This window comes from Rhincodon typus, chromosome 5, assembly GCF_021869965.1.
Source record: "Rhincodon typus isolate 14 chromosome 5, sRhiTyp1.1, whole genome shotgun sequence".
NCBI lineage: Eukaryota > Metazoa > Chordata > Chondrichthyes > Orectolobiformes > Rhincodontidae > Rhincodon > Rhincodon typus.
The window spans coordinates 98903308-98928786 of record NC_063336.1 but is presented as its reverse complement, the minus strand read 5'-3'; the positions used below and the strand labels follow the sequence as shown (position 1 = coordinate 98928786).

The window sequence follows — 25479 nt, the reverse complement described above, 5'->3', positions numbered from 1 at the left end:
CTGTTGGATTTTGCATTGCACAACAGAGAAAGGCTGGTGCAGCTCATTTTCGTAAAACTCGCTAACTGAACCGCTCCTTCTGCTGCCTCAGCTAAAGTCAGATCAGGGATCAGACCTGAAAACCTTCTCCCATGTAACTCAGTAACTCGCTGTTTTAAGGGGTGTTGCTGCATCTCCTTCATTGATGATCCCTAATTGAGACAAAAAAATGAGTTCACAATTCCACACTTCCACTGTGGAATGATGCTTCCTGAAATGCATCACTCAAGAAATTTCAGTTATGTTGACCCTCTAAATTTAATGTTAGTGGACAGAATTGACTGGTTAGGTATAGGCATGATGTCCTGAGACCTGTTCCATGCTAGCTTGTTGTCTGCTGGAAACAGCAGATCATGCAATCTCTACTTTTGATGCATATCTCCAGTGACATTAAAAGGCTCACTAATAAAATTAGACATTGGGTTTACTGAAGTATTCATGTGCAGCCCTTCTTCAAAATGAAGCACTTTGTTTTGAGTGTCAGTTTTTTTTCTTTATAATGAACCAGTTTGCGTTTCAGAAGTCGTGGTTTGAAATTTTATATTGAAAGCACAAACAAAATAGATACTGTTTTTGCACAGTGTACCACCGGTGAGAGCATTGTTGAGATTTCTTTTTATGCTTAGTTTAATTTAAATGTAGAGAAATCATGCAATCTTACATGATGGGGCTAAGGGAAGAGATTGTCTTGACTGTTGCTTGTGGTTAATTTAAGTTTATTCAGTTTTACAGAGACTACTGTATGTGAATTTAGCAAAACTTTTTCTTGGTGTTATATAGCTTTATTGAATGTTAAAATTAAACCTAAATTACATATAAGTAAGTCATTGGCTATTAATTGTTCATTTTGGTAAAATAAGCCATGCTAGAATACCTACTTTCTCAATTGGTTGAAAATCTCAATGTTACCTGGACTTTCTATTTATTTTTAAATAGGTATCTCCACTTCAATCAAATTGAATCTTTAGAACCTGAGTCCTTCAGTGATCTTCCAAAGCTTGAAAGGCTGTAAGTGCCGCGATTTCCTAATACATTTAATATATTACCACTTGAGAAAAACTTTAAAGGGTATTGACAGCCAAACCTGGTTGTAAAATGAGGCCAATTCAGAGGTATTGGAAATGACAGACTTGCTGGGTTACTGTTAAAAATGAAAGAGATTTGTTTTAAGAGTATGTGGAGCGACCGCAACAATATTCACTCCCAAGTAACTCCTGTTCATTTGAACTCGTGACCGATATTCTGTCTTGGGCTTACCAAGTTGTACAGCTGTCTCAGACATGCAGCTGCCTGTAAGGTAGAACTGTGGTCTCTGGAGCTGTACCAGACAGCATTAGTGTTGATGAATAAATGGAAATAACAAAAATAGAAGGTAAAATATGTTGTGCTACTATTAATGCCTCAAACCTCTCTTTAAAATGTAGGCATGTCATATATTTTGTGTTTAAGCCCTTAAACATTCATCTTTTATTGTATTTTTGACAGGCAAGAACTAACCTTGATGTATAAAAGCTGCTCTCTTACTGCAGTTTAGGATACAATGTTTATTAGAGTACTAACAAAATCATTTTGCTTTCAAAGGATTGAGAGTTTTACAGCAAGTTAGTGTGAAAGTCCTGTGAATGTCTTTGATATAGCTAAACAGCTGTGTTATCAATGTAATTCATCAGTCACAGCACTGATTACCAGTTGGGGATTGACTTTAGAGGGTGAGGAATGAACAATGTTATTCCAACCTCAACTGCCCGAAATCTACAGTGTGACTTGTCTTCTGTTTTTTTAAAAAAAGTAGCAGTAACTCCTTTGGGACACCAATGCCTTTAGTTTCAGGTTGATATCAACTTTAACTTGGCACCATTCTTTTGGTGGCACGTTGGAAAAGTATTCAGGTATTTCTTGTTGCAATGACAGTCGTGTCTTAATACAGATTAAATTCCTAGTGTGTAAGGTGTATTCAAATAAACCCAATTTAGTAGTTCAGTCCACCTCAGTGGGCCTTCACTAGGCCTATGTATCAATCTAAAGCCAAGCTATGAATTCGTTTGGTTAGCTTCTCATTAGGTTGATCATGGGATGGTGACAACGCTCTGAAGCATTTTTGGCAAATTTTGCTTTTCATCATAATCCCCCAGAAGGCAATGGAAGTAGGGTCATTAAGTACTTCTGAGGCAGTGGCAGATAGATTATTACTAATCTGGAGAATCAAGGTTATTGGAGGAAGTTGGGAATGTCGAATTTTAACCACAAACAGATCATTCATGATCTTTTTAAATGGGGAGCAGGCTCAAGGGGCCTAATTATCTATTTCTCCTATTTTGGATGCTTGGATGGCATTTTTGACATATAGTGCCTACGTGGTGAAATGTTCAAACCATGTTCTGCCAGGAGGAGTGGAGACTCATGTCTGTCTGTTTAGTACTGACTTCCCCAAAGATGGAACTGGAAGGTTGGAACTAGGTTGCTGCTGGTTAATTAGTCTACTGCCTGCTTCATAATGGAACTTGGAGGAGTAGTCCTGTAATTGACCACTTTAATTTTTCCCATTTGTCTATGGAAACCTGGTGCCCAAATGGGTATAGAGGCCAATGGACAGTGGGAAGCTAGACTCCAGCAATATTTTTTGCACATTTGCTAAACCCAAATCTGGACTTTTAGCTAAGAACTGAGCGCCACACCAACATAAAACAACATGACTCTTCAAGCGGAACAGTACTTACATGAATTTCTTTGCAATTTGTGTTGGTAAATATTGAGCAGTTCCCCCAACTGGTGCAGACATCACGGGCCAATTAACATTCATGTTTGCCTTATATTTTCTGTGTTTCTATGATCTGTTCAGGCAGATGTCTTACATCTGGCTGATCACAAAAACATCCACTGATTACACAAAATGGTTACCTATCAATATGAATGCCAATATTAAGTTTACAATTGGTTAAAATTTAGAACTGTCCATTTACTGTTATATACCCTGTGTTATGAACTGAAGGAAGTGCTGACGATGCAGCAAATTATGTACATCAAATTCTTATGAAAATTTTTCGAAGAGTTTTTAAATGTTGGTAATTTATTGGTGTAATTTATTGGTGCAAACAAATTGCTTATTTACTGAAATTCTGTTTTATTTTTGACCCATGAAGAAGTTATTTGTGTACAATGTATTGCATCTGTTTTTTCTCTTTATTTACTTGAATTTTGAAAAGGAACCAAGGTATCTGCTTTGGCTAAATGCCTATTGCTCAATTCACAACTGCTGAACAGTGACTTCATTCCTGTAAAACAAGCAAATACCTTTTGTGCACTAGGTCTACAGAGAAATAATATTTTGATGTTATATTTTGTTTTACAGATTTTTGCACAACAATAGATTGTCGCAGATTTTACCAAGAACATTCAGTCAGTTAGAATCATTGAAAAGACTGTAAGTAAGAGAAACTAACTTTGTTTATGGGGATGTGGGAGCGGGAAGAATTATAATTAATGGAGCAATTTGGTACAAGCAAGCTTTGTGACTAATCAATGGTCATCGTTTGCATAAGGTGTGGAGTGCCAGTCTAGTTGCTTTATTATTGAAGAGGGAACAGGATGATTGAAGGTGTTCACATAAATCGCATGCGCATTGTATCAAATCAAAAGATACTAGGGCAGATCTTCCTGTGCCTGCTCCTGGTCATGTTGAACTTCTTGGGATGCAGCACAGTGTGGAAATCCTAATCTTTCACATTGCACGTTCATAAATGCGGTTCCACAGTTGTTTTGCAGATTACACTGAAATGAATGAAATATCAGTTGGATTCCTCTACATTCCTGGGGCCTTCTCCATCATAGATTCCTATAGTTGTTGCATCCTGGCAGCCAGGAACAGGAAACAGCACACCTGTGTATTTACCTGGTAACTGAAAATAAAGCAGATGGTTTGCGGGTATCTTATTGAGTCATACTAATGGAGTGTTTCTCAGATACTAGAGTTATATTGAAGAAAAAAAAAACAAACAATTGTGGAAACTGGAACATGGTTCTTGTTCTGAAAACGGGTCATAGAGTCATACAGCACTGAAACAGACCCTTCGGTCCGACCAGTCCATTCTGACCATGTTCCCAATCTAATCTAGTCCCACCTGCCTGTTCTTGGCCAATATCCCTCCATTCTGAATTGCCTTTAATGTCTAGGAATATGCAGGGTTACATGAAGGATGGGTCTGGGTGGGATGCTTATTGGAGGGTTGGTGTGGAGTTGATGGACCAAATGGCCTGCTTCCACACTATTGGGATTCTATGATATGCTTCCTAGTCTTGAAATCCCCCACCCTAGGGAAAAGACACCTGTCATTCACCTTATCTATACCCCTCATTATTTTATAAACCTCTATAAGGTCAACCCTCAACCTCCTGCACTTCGTTGAATAAAGTCCTAGCCTCTCCTTATAACTTAAATCCTCCACTCCCGGCAACATCCTGGTAAACCTCTTCTGAACCCTCTCCAACTTACTAATATCTTTCCTACAACAGGAAGACTGGAACTGGACACAGTACTCCAGAAGAGGCTTCACTAATGCCTGTACAATCTCAACATAACATCCCAATTCCTATACTCAGAGTTCTGAGTATTGAAGGCAACCGTGCTAAACTGGACCCGAAACGTTAACTCTGCTTTTTCTCCACAGATGCTGCTAGACCTGCTTCATCTTTCCAGCAATTTTGGGATTTATGTCGATTTTGATTTAGCTAAGACTTCAGTTTTGTTTTTGAAAGTACATTCCAAGTTGTTTCTTGAGCTTTATATTGTTATGTTCATATTGAAGACATATATACATCGAGTGACGAAGTAAAATGGTCTTTTATCACATTGTGTGTATGTCTTTGTTTGACTTAGGAACAATACTTTTCAAGAACTCATGCCTTTATAAACCAGTCTTTTAAGTTATTCATACAAAGCAATGTGTTTAAAATAACAGTTTGTCTTCACTTGAAGATACTTCTTTTTAATAGGAGATTGGACTCAAATAGCCTGAATTGTAACTGCGATCTAATGTGGTTGGCGGAGATGTTGCAGCAATATGTGGAATCTGGTAACACACAAGCAGCAGCGACCTGTGAGTATCCCAAAAGGCTACAGGGAAGGTCCGTTGCCACAGTTACTCCAGAAGAATTTAACTGTGGTGAGTTTCACCTTGGTCAAATCAATATAAACCACATGGCTGTACAAGTGTTATATTACCGAACATCAGTTTACCATCAGCTTCCCATTTTGAATTGTATTTTTTTTTTATATCTTGTAATACTTAGAAATTTTGCAACCAAAATTCCCCATATAATGAACTTTTTGCCAATAAGCTGGTGTCTGATAGTTTATAGTCATCACGTAGCAACCTCTGACTTTATTAGCTTTAAAGCAGTTTGACAGACACTTGTTCGACTCGCATTGATATGCCATCTTTGCTTTAGGAACACATAAAGATACTTCAGAGACAGGCATAAGGAAAATGGAAACCGAAAGACCTGCGGATGCTGTAAATCAGAAACAAAAACAGAAGTTGCTAGAAAAGCTTAGCAGGTCTGGAAGCATCTGTGAAGAGAAATCAGAGTTAATGTTTCGGGTCCTTTAGCTCTGATTTCTCTTCCCAGATGCTGCCAGACCTGCTGAGCTTTTCCAGCAACTTCTGTTTCTGTTTCTGATAAGGAAAATGGATATTGAGTCAGGAAGGACAAGGTGAGGAGCAGTGTCCAAAGGGTCGGTGAAAAAGATGGGTTCTGAGACAGATTTTGGAAAAATAGGAGAGACATTTAGGGTTGCAATATGACATTTTCAGGGACCTGAATGTTCAGTAGGAGCATGAAGAGAAGGAGACAAAAGACCAGAGTGAAAAAAAAATGGAAAGTTTGCGCATAATTGTGTGTTTCAGTTTGACGTAGTGGCTTCTTAAGTATCTTCTTTTGTGAACTTGTTGTGAATAAGCAGCTCATCATCTTCCTGGCTACTTGTCTATACCACGGAGTGTGCAATGAACTGTGAAGTACCTTGAGATATTTTCTTCTCTGTCAAAGGTCCGATGTACATGCAAGGCATTGTTGTTAGATTTCTTCTGGATTTTGCCTCATTACCTCCTCTCTGAAGAATTGGCCACTGGCTTGCCCTACAATAATGCAAACAAGATGACAAATCACTGGTACTGAGAATCATAAGCTTCGATCACATCCCACCATCCTTTGCTTTTGAAGCAGCTGTTCTCCCATATGTTGCACCATTCCCCAATATTTTACTTGCTGTGCTAATGACACAGAGCTTGGTTGACCATTTTCAATGTGTTCGTCATCATAAAATGTCATGCTTATGTTCATCCGTTCTTTTCAAAACTTAGGCTGCTTTGACTTCAGTCCTTGCCTTGTCCTTTTTCCTAAAAAGAAAGCTGGGTAAAGTTGGTATTGTAGCATAATTAACTGACAAAGCTGTAATCCTTGAACATTTTAATAATGCTGAGATTTTTCATGGCCCATGGATACACTGTGGCTTTAAATTTATAAAGCTTTGCTTTATGTTTGCTGTTGACTTTTGTTACGCTGAATAACCAAAGTTTTTCAGATCAAAACCAAAAGAACTGCAGATGCTGTAAATCAGGAACAAAGTTTTTCATCCAGTTGTGTAAGAAGGTGATGGAACTGTGATCAGACGTAACCTATATTGGAATGCAGAGTAATATGTAAAATGTGATTTTTAGTCCTCTTGATTTTGGGAGCAGTTTTAAAATAAATTTTCAATTTGTGTAGAAAAGCCACGAATAACGACACAGCCACAGGATGCAGATGTGACATCTGGGAACACTGTGTACTTTACCTGCAGAGCTGAGGGTAATCCAAAACCTGAAATAATATGGCTGCGGAACAAGTAAGTAGATGTGCTGCTCTCAGCTTGCAAGGGTATTGAATGAAATGGAAGTTTTATCTTAATGTTTTCAAACAGCTCAGTCATAAACCCACTCATATACACTGTGCTTGCAGCCCAAGTTTCAGAGGTTGGGCTGGAACAACTGTCTAGATGTTTGTCCCATTATGAGGCCTGGCAAAACAGTAAGAGTCAGTGTACTTTTGTGAGATACTGCTGCTATTTCAGTGGAAACAGCTGCCAGTTACAATAGGGACAATCACTAGGAAAAACAGCCCATTTATGATCATTACCTCATGATAACAATGTAATCCTCACTCCTCAAATAGTATAGTGTAAAAATGGGTTATTTGCATACAAAATATAGAGCATTTAATAGTTGATTGAGCATGTGATGTCAATCACTACCAAAGTAGGGTTGGACAGATAGCTGTCAGTATCCCCCGTTCTGAGTCCACAAGGTTTACTTTGTTTAAAGTGGTAGGGGTAACCCCCAGGTAGTCTAGACTAATGAGAAGAGACCCTTGTTCTAAACAAAATGTATTTTATTCCATGATACCAATCAGATCCATGTTGCATGAGTAAGATAGACATTGTTATTTAAACAATGAGAAGACCTAGATGGTCTGTCTTCCATAACATCCAGAGCTGTTCTACCTTTTCCCAACCAAGTCTTTATGACATAATCAGATAGAATGAGGCTTAATGCAGTCTTCCGGAAAAAAAAAGTAACCTGATTGCTGTTTTCTCAGTCCAAAATGGATAACCTTGCACTTGCTTAAACTCCATTTCCTACAGTTTTGCCCATTTAGTCTATCTCACTTAGTCTGTCAAGAGCCCTTTGTAATTTTATGCCATCGACTATACTGTCTACAATGCCTCCTATATTTCTGTCATCAGCAAATTTTGATGTATGACTATTGATGCCATTTTCCAAGTCATTAATAAATAATATGAATAATTAGGCCCTAACCCAGATCCTTATGAGACACCACTGGTCACATCCTGCCAATTCGAGTACCTATCCATTATTCCTACTTACTGTTGCCTGCCATTCAACCAATTTCCCAGTCATGGCAGTAATTTGCCTTCAATTCCATGGAATTCAATCTTGATTATAGTCTCCACCAACTTCCCCAAACTAACTGGTATGTAATTCCATGATTTCCCTCTTTTGCCCTTCTTAAAAAGTGCAGTGACATGAAATTTTCCAATCCGGAGGAATGACTTCTGAATTTAGGGAATTCTGCAAAGTTATATTTAGGCCATTTACAATGTGTTCCCCAATTTCCTTTAACTCCCTTGGATAAAAACTATCAGGTCCCAGGAATTTGTCACTCTGTAATTCCATTTATTTCCTCATTACTGATGTTTTACTTACATTAATTATATTCAGTCCCTGATCCCGATCCACTATCAATTTTCTTGGGACTTTGGCAAGCTGTCCTGGTTTTCTTTTGTAAATACTGAGACAAAGTAATTATTCAACATGTCTGCCATTTCCCCACAGTATTTGACAATGTCCCCACCAATGGTCAGATACTTCTGACCACCCTTTTTCCCTTTACGTAACTATAAAATTTATTCTTATTCATTTTGATGTCCCTGACAAGTTTCCTTTCATAATCCCTTTTGGTAGATCTTTTAAGCTGAATTTTGGCCTTCTGCTGGTCTTTGTACCTTTCCCATTCAGGAGTTGTGCTGTTTCTTGCATTTTTGTAAGCCCTGTCTTTTAGTTTTATGCTGTCCCTTATTTCTTTAATTGCCCGTGGCTGATTTTATCTGTGAATTGGAACTTTCCCTCCTGGGGGTATAAACTGGTTTTGTATTGTTAAATGTTTCTTTAAACATCCTCCACTGTTCCTCGGTTGTTTTACCCATTAGTACATTTTCTAATTTACTGTGGACAGTCTCTGTCTCATCTTGTTAAAGTCAACCTAACTTAAATCTAAAACTCTAGCAGCTGATTCATGCTTTTTGCTTTCAAACACTACATTGAACTTGGTCATGTTATGGTCACTTTGTGAGGGGAGCTATTTGACCTCCTGTTACTTTATGTCCTACTTCAGTGAATCTTCTGGAAGTGACCTGTTGTCCTACAATACTGCATTGTCTTTTTAAGAGTTGGGCACTGCTTGCGTGTACAAGGCTTTCTTCTTCCATGGTACTGATATTGATTCTTAATAACTTCTCTGTGACTTTCTCTTTGTGTTGGCTTGTCGTATGTGACTTCAGTGATTTAATACCATATAAACTAAATGGTTTATGCAAAACTCCTATGATAAGGTTGATCTTCTCCTGTCAGGATTCTCTGTGACTCTTTCTGCTTTCTCACCATGACATACCACAAACAGCTGCACGCTGTTTGCGCAAATTTCTGTTAAGGCTCATAAATCAGTAACTGAAACTTCTTCTGGATTTATATTTATTCTGTACAACTAGATCAAACTTCAATCTGCACTGCTGTGTACAGTGTCGTGATGTCAACTATGCTTTTGATCAGAAACTCAACTGGACTCACCACATAAACACAGTGGTCGCAAGAGCAGGTCAGAGGCTAGGAATACTGCGGCGAGTAACTCAACTCCTGACTCCCCAAAGCCTGTCCACTGTTTACAAGGCACAAGTCAGGAGTGTGATGGAATACTCCCCACTTGCCTGGATGAGTGCAGCCCCAACAACACTCAATAAGCTTGACACCATCCAGGACAAAGCAGCCCACTTAATTTGCACTACATCCACAAGAATCCACTCCCTCCACCACCGACTCTCAGTAGCAGCAGTGTGTACTATCTGCAAGATGCACTGCAGAAATTCACTCAATATTCTCAGACAGCATCTTCTAAACTGACGGCCATTTCTGTCCAGAAGGACAAGGGCAGCCGAAATATGGGAACACCACCACCTTCAAGTTCCCCTCCAAGCCAATTACATCCTGACTTGGAAATGTAAGTCGTTCCTTCACTGTCGCTGGGACAAAATCCTGGAATTCTCTACCTAATGGCACTGTGGGTCAACCCACAGCAAGTGGACTACAGCAGTTCAAGAAGGCAGCTCACCACCACCTTTTAAAGGACAGCTAGGGACAGACAATAAATGCTGGCCAGCCATCGATACCCACATCCCACAAATGAATAAATAATAAAAAAGACCTACCTGATCTAACGCGGTAGAAGAAAACAAGTTAATTTCACAGAAAAAGATCCTTTTCTCAAACAACATGCATTTTTATTGCATAACAGCAATCAGATACAAGGTAGACATTGTTTCTAAAGCTTCGTGACCTAGATGGTAAATCTGTCTTCATTGAGATCCAGAGTTCAACTGGCTTTACTGTCTTAAGTCTTCATAACATCATGAAATTGGGTCATCAGCATTAACCCAATCATCGCGATTACAAGATTGACAAGTCTTTACAATGCATTTTGTTTTAAAGGAATTGTAGTTTCATCCCCAGTTCAAGTGCAGAAAATTAAAGCAGTGTCAACTTTGCCCAGTTGAGAGCACTCTTATGTCAGAGAGTGCAATCATTGGGTTAGGTCCTGAATTAGATTTCAGCACAAAATCTTACCCAACAGTTCAGTGTAGCACTGAGGAGCTTCTACATTGTAAAGATTGCTGCCTCCAGCAATCTGTTGATCATCAAGACACCACCTGCTGTTTTTAAGTGTTTGTGAGAGATCCCTAAGCACTTTTCAAAGTGCAAGCTCTGCTAGTACTTTGGCCAACTTTTTCAACCAATAGAAAAATTGGCACCCATGAATCATTGAAAGCCTTACTTTCCAACATCCTCCTCCCAACTTTGTGATTGTTTTGCTTTGCACGTTCTGAATCCCATACAGATAATCGACTGATGATCCCATAAATACTTTCTATGGAATGCAAAATTGTACCAAACAAGATAATCTTTTGAGTAGTTGAGGTTATTGGTTGACCAAAAAACAGTGCAAGTTTAAAGTGCATGTGTGAAGCTACAAATTCACAATATATTTCAAAGAAAATAATTCCCTTGAAATATTTCATTTTGAATTAGAAAAGTCGTGGATTTGTTTTTACCACAGGTTCAGAAATCCTGTGCACTCCGCTCTGTGGCAAATAGAAACCTAGAAGTTGATTTCCTCTCTTTCCACATGGTCCTTTTTTTTGCATTGATAGAAAACTCAAACAAATGAGCTCAGAAGTCACACAACACCGGGTTGTAGCCCAACAGGTTTATTTGAAATCACAAGCTTTCAGAGCGCTGCTCCTTCAAGGAGCAGCACACCGAAAGCTTGTGATTTCAAATAAACCTTTTGGACCATAACCTGGTGTCGTATGACTTCTGACCTTGTCTGCCCCAGTCTAACACTGGCACCTCCACATCATGACAAACAAATGAAATATGGTATAATTTTGAGTCTGTGTATATGACAGTTATTCACCTTTTAATCATGTATTAATTTTAATTCTACTTTATCTGCTTCATCCATTAATTCTGTGATATTTATTATGTGTTTGAGGTAATTTCAAAATACACCAACATTAAACCCGATGTCTTGAATGTGGATCAAAATGCCTACAAAGCAATGCTTGTAATTCCTTGCAATTTTGAAACAGAGAAATCTCACTAATTCAAAGGAATGGAAAATATTTGAATAAATTGTTTCCCTCTGATAGTTAAATGTTAAAATATTATTGCTGACCTTTCCTGAATTTGTTTATTGTGGATAACTCAATTAACATCTGATTGTGATCAGCCAGTGCACTTAGTGTAGGTGTAGCTACTACTGAGATTCAACATCTTGTTTTTCTTTAGTGGGATTTAAAGAATTATAAATACTTTAAGTTTGCAGTTGTTTGGTGATAGATGCTTTTGTTTCTTTATAGTAATGCTTTAGATATGAAATACAACCCACGCTTAAACCTACTGGATGATGGCACTTTAATGATCCAGAATACTCAGGAGGATGACCAAGGAGTTTATCAATGCATGGCCAAAAATGTAGCAGGAGAAGTGAAAACTCCTGAAGTTATTCTTCGGTACTTTGAGATACCAGGTAAGCTTTCTTGTTTTAAATCCTGCTGCTTTATGATAGTTGTGTGTGGGCTTATGAAGTGGGTGAGTGTCGCTGAGGAGAGGTGACAGAAGGTGAATGAAAAACTACATTGGTGCTTATTTCTTAACAGATGTAAGTACCTAACAGGAGAGATAAGATTGTTTTCACGCAATGCTGTCTCTTTACTCTCTTCCTCAGTCACTTTCTACTCATTCACCCAAGTGAGGACTCGAATTAAAAGCAGAGCTACTTCTAAAGTTCTTCCTTTATAGAAAGGAATGAGTTAAAATTTATCCTAGTGTGACAATACTGTGACTTTAAGGGGTGTATTTTGTTTTTTTTAATAAAGAAAGGTTGGGACAGAGGTGTGAGCACGCTGCTCAAAGCCAATAAAGTAAAAAGCTTGTGAGGCTTTTGATTTTTTTCTTGAAGTTTGAACAATAGAAGTAGCTTAAATAGGTGGGTCAAGTTCAAATGAACCAGAAATTTTAGTTTCAGCTTTCAACAGTTGCTGGGGTCTTGAACCTGGATGTGGAAGGTCTTATTCCCCTTTCTTTTACAGGTCAATGCTAGGGTTCTCTTCCTGCTGCTAGAATTGCACAATCTATTGAGACAATCTATTTTACCGAATTTGCCTTTGCCAGGGATGTGTTTATGGGATGTTACTACATTGGAACAGTTAATTAGCAGAAGTTTATATATATATTGTTAAGCATTTTGATATAGAGTTACAGTTAAGCCAATTCTTTTAGTTTTATTTTGTCTGTATTTTAACTGCAGGGTAAAAATAAAATGTGTCTTGCTTAAAGTCGAATAGTTCGACCAGTCAAGTTGAATCTGGAACACAATGCCTTACACTTACCTTTCAAATAAGAAAAAGTTAAGGTCTAGGCTATCTTCTTAATATATTTTGAGAGGATTTGGTCTGATCCATAACAAAGGTGGGGCTCATCCAGGATCAAATCTCGAATTCCAGGTTGTGTTTAGGATTATTGGATTCAAAGTGGTGAGTGTTGTTGTTTTTTATTTAATTTCAGATTGTTGCATTTGGTTGGTTTAAAAGGTTGTGCCTTGTGTGATAATGGCTCTTTCGGTCGCTGAGAGTCTCCTGGGGATGGAAGAAGTCAATTCTGGAGTTTTACAAAAAGCGAGCAAGGCAAAGCTTTTGGAATTAGCAGACAAGCTGGAGCGGGGTTGCCTTTGTCTGTGCTAAAAGGGGAGGTAATTGCAGCAATAGCTCGACATTTACAGTTGCTGGAAATGCCATAGGAATCATTGGAAATGGCGAAAATTCAATTGCAAGTGAAGCAGTTTGACCATGAAAAGGAAATGAAACAGTTTGAATTATGATTGAAACCAAAAATAACAGAAAGAGAAAATAGTTCTAGCATAGGAGAAAGAAAATGAAAGGAAGGTCCTAGCAGAAGAAAGGGAAAAAGTGAGAGTTTTTGAACTTCAGAGGTTGGAACTGAAAACCAAAGTCAACTTAAAATGGCGGTGCTACAGGTGAAAGATAGGAGTAGTGATGAGGACAGTGATGGAGAGCAATTCCATCATAGCCAAAGGCCTTGTGGGGATCTGTTTAAATATATTCAAGCATTGCCTAAGTTTGACAAGAAGGATGGAGAAGCCTTTTTCATTTCATTTGAGAAAGCGGCTAAACAACTGAAATGGCCAGTATCCATGTGAGTATTGTTGATCAAAACGAAGTTGGTAGGTAGAGCTAGTGAGGTATTTGTATCAGTATCAGAGGAGGTCTCTGGGGAGTATGATTCAGTGACAAATGCCATCTTAAATGCATTTGAGCTAGTGCTAAGAGCCTACAGACAACGTTTTAGGAATCTGAGGAGGGAACCTGGTCAGACGTACAAAGAGTTTGAAGGGATCAAACAAAGTAATTTTGATACGTGGATAAGGGCAGTGAAAACAGATGAAACATATGACACTCTTCAGGAGATGATTATTTTGGAGAAGTTCATAAATTCACTCCCTGAAGTAGTGAGATCTCATGTGGAAGCACAGAGAGTTAAGACTGCAAGATTAACAGCGGAAATGGCCGATGATTAGGAGTTGATTCACTGACCAAAATTTGGCTTCCAACGTCAATTTCAATCTGTGAGGGTTAGAAATTGGGGAAAAGGAAATCTCATTGAAGATAGTAAAGATAGTTTATCACAGGGTAAAAAGGAAACCCATGAGGTGCAAAGAGAAGTAAAAAAGCTCAGGTGTTTTCATTGTAATAAAGTAGGCCACATGAAGTCACAGTATCGGTGGTTTAGGAAAAACACCGGGAAGGTGGATGTGGGAAAACAGGATAAGCACAGCAGAAGCTAAAAAGCTACACCAGAGTATTCAACCTGATCGGGAGTTGGTTGAGAAGAAAGTGCCAGATCTCTTTAAACAATTTACTTGTATGGGTAAGCTTTACTCACGAATGTCAAGAGGACGTGGTAAAGAAATCAAGATTTTAAGAGATATGGGGGTCAAGTCAATCTTTGATGTTGAGAGATGAGGAGACATGTAATTAGAAGGAGTGTTGCCAGAAAAAATGGTAATATTTGGAATTCATGGTGAGGCGATCAGTGGTTCCATTATATAAAGTGAGGTGGGAGAGTCCGGTAAAATGTGATGACATGGTGCTACAAGTAATAGAGAAATTCTCGGTTTCAGCAATAGAGTTGATCCTTGGTCATGATATAGCTGGATCACAGATGGATTGATGTCTACTGTGGTTGAAAAGCCAGCGAAAGTCAGGGAACTGAGGTATTACATGATGTATATCCAGGGATTTTTCCTGCCTGTGTGGTAACAAGGTCACAAAGCCACAGGTGGAAACAGGAGGAGAAGTCAAAGAATCCAGATAAGGGCTGTGACAACATGGTATCAAGCTGGAGGAACACAGCAGGCCAGGCAGCATCAGAGGAGCAGGAAAGTTGACATTTCGGATCGGGACCCTTCTTCAGAAATGGGGAAGGGGCAGGGAGCTCAGAAATAAATAGAGAGAGGGGTGGGGCTGGAGAAGATAGGTGGGATGGTGATAGGTGAGTGCAAGTAGGGAGTCGTGGGATTGGTCAGTGGGATTGGAAGGGCAGCTAGGTGGAAGAGAAGATGGACAGTTGTGTCAGGTCAAGGAGGCAAGGATGAGAGGGAGGCTTGGATATGAGATGAGGCCAGGGGTGGGGAGATTTTAAAACTGGTGAATTCTATGTTAAGGCCTTCAGGCTGTAGGCTCCCAAGGCTAAATATGAGGTGTTGCTCCTCCAGTTTGTGGATTGTGTCATTGTGACCCCGAAGGAGGCCCAGGATGGACATGTCACCCAAGGAGTTGCGGGGGGGGGGCGTTAAAATGGTTGGTGACCGGAAGGTGTTGACATTTGTCGTATACAGAGCGCAGATGCTCTATGAAACAGTCTCCAAGTCTACACTTGGTCTCACCGATGTACAGGAGGCCACATCGGGAACAGTGGATGCAATAGACTAAGTTGACGGATGTGCAGGTGAACCTCTGTCTGAAATGGAAGGTTTGTTTGGGGCCTTGAATGGAGGTGAGTGGGGAGGTGTAGGGGCAGGTGTAGCACTTCCTGCGGTTGCAGGGAAAGGTGCCGGGGTGGTGGGATTAATGGGGAGTGTGGAGTGGCAAGGGAATCGTGGAGAAAGCGGTCCCTACGGAAGGCAGATAGGGGTGGGGAGGGAAATATCTCTTTGGTTGTGGGGGCAGATTGTAGGTGGCGGAAGTAGCGGAGAATGATACGTTGGATACGGAGGTTAGTGGGGTGATATGTGAGGGCAAGGGAGATTCTGTCTTTGTTTTTGTTGGGGGGGGAGGGGATGTGAGGGCAGAGGTGCAGGAAATGCAAGAGATGTGGTTGAGAGTATTTTTGATCACCAGAGGGGGGGGGATGTTACAGTCCTTGAAATAGGAGGACATCTGGGATGTGCGTGAGTGGAACACCCCGTCTTGGGAGCAGATGTGCCAGAGGCAGAGGATTTGGGAGTAGGGTGTTCCATTATGGCAGGAAGGTGGGTGAGAGGAGGTGTAGTCCAGGTAGCTGTGGATGTCGGTGGGCTTGAAATAGATGTCAGTTTTGATTGACATGTTCGTTGATGAATAATCATCAACAGAAATATTCCACCATTGAGAAGGAGATCTTGAGTTAGGTGTTGGTGTTGCAACATTTCCACTTTTACATTGCCAGTAAAGTGTCTGAGACAATAGTATATACTGATCATAACCTTTTAATGGTTTTGGAGGAATTTAAGGATAAAAATTCCAGACTGTTTAGATGGAGCTTATTATTACAGCCATTCAATTTGAAAATTGTACATGTGGCAGGATGAGACAACATAGTTGCTGACGTGTTCTTGTGGCTTTGATGAATGAAGACAAAGACATTTGGTGGCTGGTGAAGACAGACTGAAATAGATTGTAGTATTGACTGTTTGAATGCTTGGAGTCAATGTAATGTATATGTATTGTAGTGTACTATTAGTGTAAGGCTAAAGTTTTTAAAAATGAAATGATCTTTGTATACTTATGGGTTTTTTTAACATGTGGCAGGTGTGACGATACTATGGCTTCAAGAGGTGTGTTTAGTCTTGGATTTTTATTTAATGAAGAAAGTTTGAGACAGAGGTAATGAACGTTGCGCTCAAAGGCAACAAAATAAACAGCTTGGGAGACCATGTTTTTTTTTAAAGTTGGCACAATAAAAGCAGCCTGAATGTGTGGAGTCATCTTCTACAGAATCAGGATTTCTAGTTTTAGCTTTCAGCAGTTGCTGGGGTCTTGGAGCCTGATGTGAAAACTGTTATTCCTCTCGCTGTTACAGCTAAAAGCTGGGGTTCTCTTCCTGCTGCTAGAATTGAATGTGAGTCAATCTGTTTTACTCAATTTGCCTTTGCCAAGGGTGTGTTTATGGGATATTACAATGTTGGAGCAGTTAATTAGTAGTCGTTAATATTTATTATTTTGTTAAGCATTTTGATAGTTATATTTAAGCTAATGTTTTAATTTTCATTTTGTCTGTATTTTAACTGTAGTGTACAAATAAGGTGTGTTATGCTTGAAGTTGAATAGTTTGACCAATTGAATTGCATTTGGAATGTAATGCGTTACGCTTACCTTTCAAATAACAAAAAGTTTGGGTCTAGGCACTCTTCAGAATGTATTTTGAGTGGGTTTAGTCTGGTCCATAACACTAGTATTGGGTGCCATTTGAAATGCATCTGTAAGGAGTTGTGCGTGATTCCAAAACTGCAAAGTGATGATGTAATTTACAAGCATCTGCAAATCTTTTCATTTTTGCTCTTTCACTCATTTATTCTCAGTGCAGTTCTATACTGAATTGGCTCAGCAGTTTATATGGAGTTGGAACACTTGTGATGAAAGTCTCCCATTTCCCATTCTTCGAATGTAGTTCAGCTTCTGCTTACGTGCTGGCCCTCAGTTTTATTTCGGAGCTACAACATTTGTAGTTTTTCATTTGTATGAATTTCAAGACATAAAAAGGTGATTAATTGTGTCTTTTGACCACCTTTGTGACACTTGAGCTTCATGCGCACCTTGTAAATGCAAATATTATCTTCTATTAATTCCTCATATTAGCTAGCATCTCCCCTGCAGTCTGGTGAAAAGACTTGAAATACATTCAATAAGACATAATATTGGAAAGGTCCACTGGACCAACAGACTTGAAAATAGGTGCAAATTCAGCCCATTGGATATTTTGACAGAACCACAATTTCTTTGACACCAAACTGCATATTTGGGCTCTGATAAACAACATAGGTATGCAGTTACAAAGCTTTTTGGCACAGCTGTTTACTCCATTCCAGAGCATAATTGACTGATGATTAATTTGTTTTAGAGCAAAGGGCTTATAAACAATTGGATGTTTGTACATCACAGAAAGATTAGTGAGGCCGAGTGCTTAACTCTGGGCGATTCATCACTGAGAGACATTGGTACAATGAGGGAGAAGATGCTGTTCTCAGTAAGGAATGAAGTGCTAGCCCAAGAGATGGAGCCAAAGACAGCAAGACCTTAGACCTGAAGCCTAGAGGCATTAATTAGATGGACAGGTAAATAATTGGTATGATTTTTTTTCTCTAAACTAGCGCAGTTGTAGGATATGTAAGCAGAGATGTTTGCTATTGGTAAACATCTGTATCTAAACTTATTTTTGTTTGTCTAATTATCGAATCTTATGAGCTGCACATATTTGACAATAAATTTCCTTTACCTAAAATGTTTAAATAACAGCAAATTTCTTAGTTTTTAAAACTTGGCTGCTGAGCTTCTGGTCAGGAATCAACTAAATCTCAATACGAGTACCAGTGTATGAAGCTGTGGGACTTAGTGCCTATAGTGAAGCTGCCACTCAAAACATCAGATATAGGTGGTTGAAATGCATTTCCTTTATGGGAAAGTGGAATTTTTGGAAGGTTCTGAGAAAAGACTCAAAGGAAATGTTCTGAAATGTTATTAACGGATATGGAACTTTTGGAAGTTTCTGAGAAAAGACTCAAAGGAAATGTTCTGAAATGTTATTAATTAACTTGCTGTCTCTCAGCAAAAAGAAGTGGAATCAAGAGATTAACCAAGAGATTTGATTTTAATTTGATTTGATTTATTACTGTCATTTGTACCGAGGTACAGTGAAAAGTGTCGTCTAATATGCTTTATAGACAGATTGTACTATACAAATGCATCAGGTTAACAAAACAGAATGCAGGATACAGTGTTACAACTGCCGAGGAGGTGCAGAGAGATCAACATTAACGTTAGAGGTCCATTCAAGAGTCTGATAACAGGGAAGAAGCTGTTCTCGAACCTGTTCATACTTGTTTTCAAACTTCTACATTGTTTGCCTGACCCAAGAGGTTGAAAGAGGATATAACTGGGGTGGGAGGGATCTTTGATAATGTTGGTTGCTTTCCCGATGCAGCAGGAAGTATAAGTGAAGTCAGTGGATGGGAGGCTGCTTTGACCGATGGACCGGGCTGTGTTCACAACTCTCTGTAGTTTCTTGTGATCTTGAGAAGAGCAGTTGCCATACCAAGCTGTGATGTAACCAGATAGGATGCTTTTTATGGTGCATCTTTTAAAATTGGTAAAAGTTTTTACGGGCATGTGGAATTTCCTTAGCCCCCTGAGGAAGTAGAGGCATTGTTGAGCTTTCTTGACCATTGTGTCAACATGGGTGGGACAGATTGTTGGTGATCATCACTCCCAGGAACTTGATGCTCTCAACCATTTCCACTGCAGCACCATTGATACAGACAGGGCCATGCCCTCCACTTTGCTTCCTGACGTCATTGACCAGTTCCTTTTGTTTTGTTGACATTGACGGGCAGATTGTTGTCTTTACATCATGCCACTAAGTGCTCAATCTCTTTCCTGTATTCATCGTTGTTTGAGATCTGACCTACAATGGTGGTGTTGTCAGCAAAAATGTAAATGGAGTTAGTGGCTACACAGTTATGTGTGTGTAAGGAGTACAGTAGAGGGCTGAGTATGCAGTCTTGCAGGACACCAATATTGAGCATTATGGTGGAGGAGGTGTTGTTGTCTATCCTTACTGATTGTGGTCTGTTGGTCAGGAAGTTGAGAATCCAGTTAGAGAGTGGAGCAGAGACTTGGGTCCCGGGGTTTGGGAATAAGTTTGTTTGGAATTATAATGTTGAAGGCAGAGCTGTAGTCAATAATTAGGAACCTGATATAGGTGTCCTTTTTGTCCACATGTTCCAGGGATGAGTGTAGGCCCAGGGAGATGGTGAGGTTCTACTGTATTTGTGAGGTGCTGCACATCCAGTAAAATTTTTTGCCTGTTTCTGACGATAAATAATTCTGGACATTAATAATTGGGCATCCCTCATTTTATACACATTTATTTCTGAAATCCATATTCTTTTCAAGTGAGATGACATTAGTATTAACGTTGTGAATTTCTGGGGCTGTTAACTCTTTTGGGAGATTGCATTTTACACACTCCGACATTCTGTTTTGGAATGTCAAATATTCAAAATAAATTGCAATGGTTGAAGATGCCAGGATCCTCGTAGAGACTGATGCGTTTTGTCAATAAAGAAAGGAAATCTTGCACAGACAATGGAAAGAGATCCGATAAACAAGCTTTCACTTTTTAAAACTTTTACTGTAATAGACCAACTCAAATCAATATAATTTTAAAATTAATGTCATGAATATTTTTCAATAAAAGATAAATTTCACTTTAATTAGTCTAATCAACAAAGATATACCTCACATGGTTATAAGCATGCTATTGTCACTTGCCGCACAAGTATGGGATCCCATGCAATTTCAGAACCTTTCCGAATTGGCCTCTGCTATGTAGGATCTCTCATTTCCCATGTGACCATTCAGCCTTTTGAGTCATATTCACTAACAGCTATCATCTATCCAAAACCCCTGGACGTGATTTAAGTTAACAATATGTCTACAAACTCTCTCTTACTTGGGTCTCAACAGCCCCAACAGCACATAATCCTCAGTGACTCCCTTCCTGACCCCTTCACATGATCTGTTAAGTTCTGGCAGCACCGAAGCTGCAACAGTTGTTTTGCCCAGTACACAACATTTTATACTTTGTGTTGTTAGTATTCTGCCCTTTTCAACTATGTAACAGATGCATTAGCATAGCTGCTGCTGTATTCTTAGAGCTGTGCTTCAACACCAGGATTTGTTCTAAAACTGCCAAAGAGAAAATTACTCTATTACCCAGCCTGTTTCTTCTTTGCACACATTCTCAATGTTATGAAACAAAACAATGCCTAAAACAACTCCACTGGAATTGTTTTTCTGTTTTCCCTTTGCTTCTTAGTTAGTTATCCCCATGGCAACCCCAGGTCACATGGGCATTTATTGGAACCTAATGATGTCATAACCAGGAAACCAATTTACCCTCTTCCAGAATATTCGTTGCCCTGACATGCTTCCCACAGCACATGGTTTCAAAATCGCAAACTTACCTTCAAGTAAAACATGCATTATTGTGCAGCTTGAGTTTCATGGAATCCCAACAGTGCAGCAAGAGGCCGTTCAGCACACTAAGTCTGCACTGACCCTCTGAAGAGCATCCCACCCAGACCCACCCCACTATCCTAACCCCGTAACCGCACATTTTCCATGACTAACCCACCTAGCCTGCGCATCCCTGGATGCTACGGAGCAGTTTAGCATGGCCACCTAACCTGCACATCTTTGGACTCTGGGAGGAAACCAGAGCATCCAGAGGAAACCTGCACAGACAAGGGGAGAATGTGCAAACTCTACACAGGCAGCCGCCTGAGGCTGGAATCAAACCTGGGTCCCTGGTGTTGTGAGGCAACAGTGCTAACCACTGTGCTACCATGCTGCTCTTAATGATGGACTGCCCAAATATCTAGCATCCGAGTAAATGTGAAGTATTACAGATGTGAGAATGGTTAACATCACAGTGTTCATGGTAATGCAAATCAGATATCTATGCTACTTGAAAAGTTGGTCATCTTTGTTACCAGCTGAAGGAATCATAGCGTTAAGCTCAGAATATAGATATTGATTAGACTATGTAGAAATATTGACTTGCTACTACATTCATTTGAAATGAATTTAGTTCTTCTTCTCTAAAATAGCTCGACCTGCCTTTGTAATTCAACCACAAAATACTGAAGTGTTGGTCGGTGAGAGTGTCACGTTGGAATGCAGTGCAACTGGAAACCCACAGCCACGGATCACCTGGATGAGAAGTGATGGGTCATCCTTACCCCATGATCCTCGTTATACCATAACTTCCTCAGGAGGACTCTATATACAGAATGTAGTCCAAGCAGACGGTGGGCAATATACATGTCATGCAAACAACAACCAGGACTCCATTCAAGCAAATGCATTCATTATAATTAAAGGTATGTTCGAAAGTGCCGTAATGAAATTCATATTGCAGATTTCTTTTCCTCTGTGTGATAGACTGGGATTATTTACCTGGGAGCAGAAGAAATTGAGAATAATATATTTGAGATGTATAAAGTTAGAAGGGGCACAGACAGGGAAGAAACGTTTTCCCTTGGTGGAGGGATCATTGACTAGGGGCATAGATTTAAGAGAAGGGGCAGGATGTTTAAGGGGGATGTGAGAACACTTTCTTTTCACCCACAGGGTGGTGGGAATCTGAAATTCACCGCCGGTAAGGGTGGTAGAGGCATAAATCCTTATAACATGTTATTTAGTGTTTAGATGTGCTCATGTGATGCAAAAACATACAGGGACATGGGCCAAGTGCTGGAAAATGGGATTAGAATAGCCAAGTGGTTGTTTTTGATTAGTGGAGACCTGATGGGCTGAAGGGTCCTTTTGTGTACTGTAGACCTCCATATTCTATGTGGGCATTTCTGTCAAGGCTGGCATTTGTTGCCCTTGGAACTGATTGGTTCTCTAGGCCGTTTCAGAGGGCAAATAAGAGGCACTCACAGTGGCTCTGGAGTCTCATGTCAGTCAGATTTCTTCCCTTAAAGGACAATAGTAAAACAAATGGGTTTCTACAACAATCAACATGGGTGACATAGTTGCTATTAGTGTAAATTTTGATTCCAGATTCTATTGACTTCAGACTTCACTGTGTGCCATGTTCTCCAGAACATTAGATTACTACTTCAATGAAATTACCATGATTCCACAGCCTCCCCTATTTAGTTTAGAACAAATTCAGAACCATTTAACCTGTTAACTATTTTAAATAACTATTTTAATGTATTTGCCTTTTTTTTAGTCTGAACATCAATATATACTTATATTCTTTTGTTCCTGATGTATTTATCTCATTTCATCTTAAGTGCATCAGTACTGTTGACCTCAACTGCTTCTCAAGGTAGAGAGCCACATTCTAAGCACACGTTATATCAGGTGCTCCCCCTGAATTCTTATGTAGACACACACACAGGCACACATTCTCATCTCACCAGCAATGAAAACATGTCCTCTACATCTACTCTAACAAATAATTGCATTATTTTATATATCTTTATTAGATCAGTCCTCTTTTCTGCAGAAAATAATTCCATCTTGAAATTACTCCAGAGAGGCCAGTATCCCATTGCCAAGTCATCCTCTATTTGCATGTGGAGAGGCCTTGACACTGGTCCAATTCCCTCAAGGCCAGCTCTCAGAGAGACAGCATGTCTGACACTCCTGATTATATATCTGTCAGCTAGGGCTCCCTGATTAGACCATATTAACAGCCCCAATCAGGGAACTCATAATCTATGAAGTCTACCTAGCTGACATCGTTAATAATCCCTACTCATCTTTTCAATTTTTCTTGATGGGTATAATACCTCAGTTCTGATGTGCTTCGAATAAATCTTTGTTCACATTCTCCAGAACATATATGTCCTTATTAGTAGTGAGATCCAGAACTGCTCATAGAACTCCCAACTGTGACCCAATTGAGGTTTTGTAACTTGAAGATAATTTTCCAAATTTTCAGCGCTGTCCCTCTCAAAAGAACCTCTGTGCATTACTTTGCTTGTTGAATTTCTTTCTGAAATTTAAACCACTTTATTTCACTTAAGTTGTATTTATGTTTGAATTTAAGAAGTGTTTCTTTGAAAAAATAACTTCTCCCCCGTGCCTTTTATCCGTAGCTCCACCTCAGTTTACGATCTTGCCACAAGATCAAACCATTATTGAGGGACATACCGTGGATTTTCATTGTGAGGCTGAGGGTAATCCAGCTCCAACGCTAACATGGACTAAAGGAGGTATGATATACAGTCTACTGTCAGAAATGAATTCGGGCTAAGCACCTCCATATCCCAACAAAGACTGAACAAATTGACATTATCTGTGTTATCTATTGGGTTGTGGAAAGATCTCATTTTAATTTGAGTTCTGAAGAAGAGCCATATTGGACTCGACTACTTCTGTCTTCACAGATGCTGCCACACCTACTGAGTTTCTCCAGCATTTTCTATTTTCTTCTCTTTCTCTTGATTGTTTTGTAGAATAAAGCCTGTATCCAGTTCTACTGAGTTGTGTTTCATGTAGATAACCAAAAAATCTCAGACTTGTTGTAACTAACTATCGGTTTTTTTTTCTGTTCCTATAAGATAAATGAACATTGAATGTGGCTGGCGATTTGAGAATTTATTGTAATCTGTTGGTTGTGACTTCACAGTTTGGCCAATTTTCATCTTTTTATCATGGATAGAGTATTAAAATAATTACCCGCATTATTCCAATTTACAATGTTTGTTACATGGAGAACACATCGGTAAAACGTTGACATTTTCATACATAACTCACTTTCACTTCATCCAGTAGATAGATTAGGGAATAATTTGCATGTATGCTTGTTGTTTCAGACACTGCTCATTATCCCAAAAAGAGGTATTTATCTCATGAACAGACTTGTTTGAAAGATTTGCACATTTTCCTGTCGAATCATTTTGGCCTTGGCCAAATGATTTGGTTACCAACCAGACTCCATGAATGTAAGCATTGCTGATATTGTTGAGACATATCTCAGCAAGTGAGAATAAGCTGGCACTGTGTGCTATTTTAATATCATGTGGAGACAGTGTTGCTGCAGTACTCTCAGAAATCTGATTAATTCTTGAAGTGTAATAGAAATTCTCTTTGGTTTATAGGCAGTCCGCTTCCTGGGGACAGGCGACATATAATCCTGTCCACGGGGACACTAAGGATTTCCAACGTTGCGCTTCATGACGAAGGGCAGTACGAATGTCAAGCTGATAACATTGTCGGTGCTCTCCGTGTTCCAGTCCAGCTGACTGTACAGCGCAGAGGTAGTCTTCGGATCGAGTGTTATGAAATAAGTCTAAAATGAATGTAAAGAAATCTTTCAAATCTTTTATTTTGAAAATCATCATGACAACTTAGTAAGAAGTGGAATGTTGCTCTGTTTTGTTGGCCAGTCTGCTTACCCTTTTATCTTTATTGGTGCTCCAACAAAAAAAATCAGAGGTAGTACCATAAGCATCCAGATGAAATTAATTCTTGGCTTAAATCTGTTGTTAGAATTTGTTTTATTGTCACATGTACTCTGATGAGTACAGTCAAAAGTTTACAAGTAACCACTCACAGCACCATCTTAGGAGCCTAGGTACAGATTCTTAAGTGCAGTTTCTTAGGGGAAAACACTAGCAAAATAAGGAAATAAGAATCCACCAATAAATTAGAAAAACTAGAGAAATAACACTTAAGAATAACAGTCCTTCCAACCCAGAGCGTGCCAGGCTTCACCTCGAGGCTGGGAGTGCCTCCGGAATCGAGACCACACTCAGAACGGGCCTTCGAGATCACACTGAGACAGGGACTTAGGACTGCACTCAGGCCGGGACTTCAAGACCGCGCTCAGGCCAGGCCTTCGAGACCACACTCAGGCTGGGACTTCGAGACCAGACTGAGGCTGGGACTCTGAGTTCACGCTGAGGCTGGGGCCTTGAGTCCACACTGAGGCATATCCTCATCCTTTGTAGAATTAGTTGGAACATACAAATGGT

General features: G+C 39.5%; 1 protein-coding gene across 1 annotated transcript in view; it reads left to right on the top strand.

The window, feature by feature from the left end:
- Positions 1-25479, top strand: part of LOC109931853 (peroxidasin homolog) — a 235116-nt gene that overhangs the window by 148300 nt on the left and 61337 nt on the right. Inside the window, exons 5-12 of the mRNA XM_048597105.1 lie at positions 976-1047; positions 3389-3460; positions 5029-5198; positions 6805-6922; positions 11786-11955; positions 21592-21864; positions 23599-23715; positions 24604-24762. Coding sequence (XP_048453062.1) covers positions 976-1047; positions 3389-3460; positions 5029-5198; positions 6805-6922; positions 11786-11955; positions 21592-21864; positions 23599-23715; positions 24604-24762 — 1151 coding nt within the window. The remainder of the gene's footprint in view (positions 1-975; positions 1048-3388; positions 3461-5028; positions 5199-6804; positions 6923-11785; positions 11956-21591; positions 21865-23598; positions 23716-24603; positions 24763-25479) is intronic.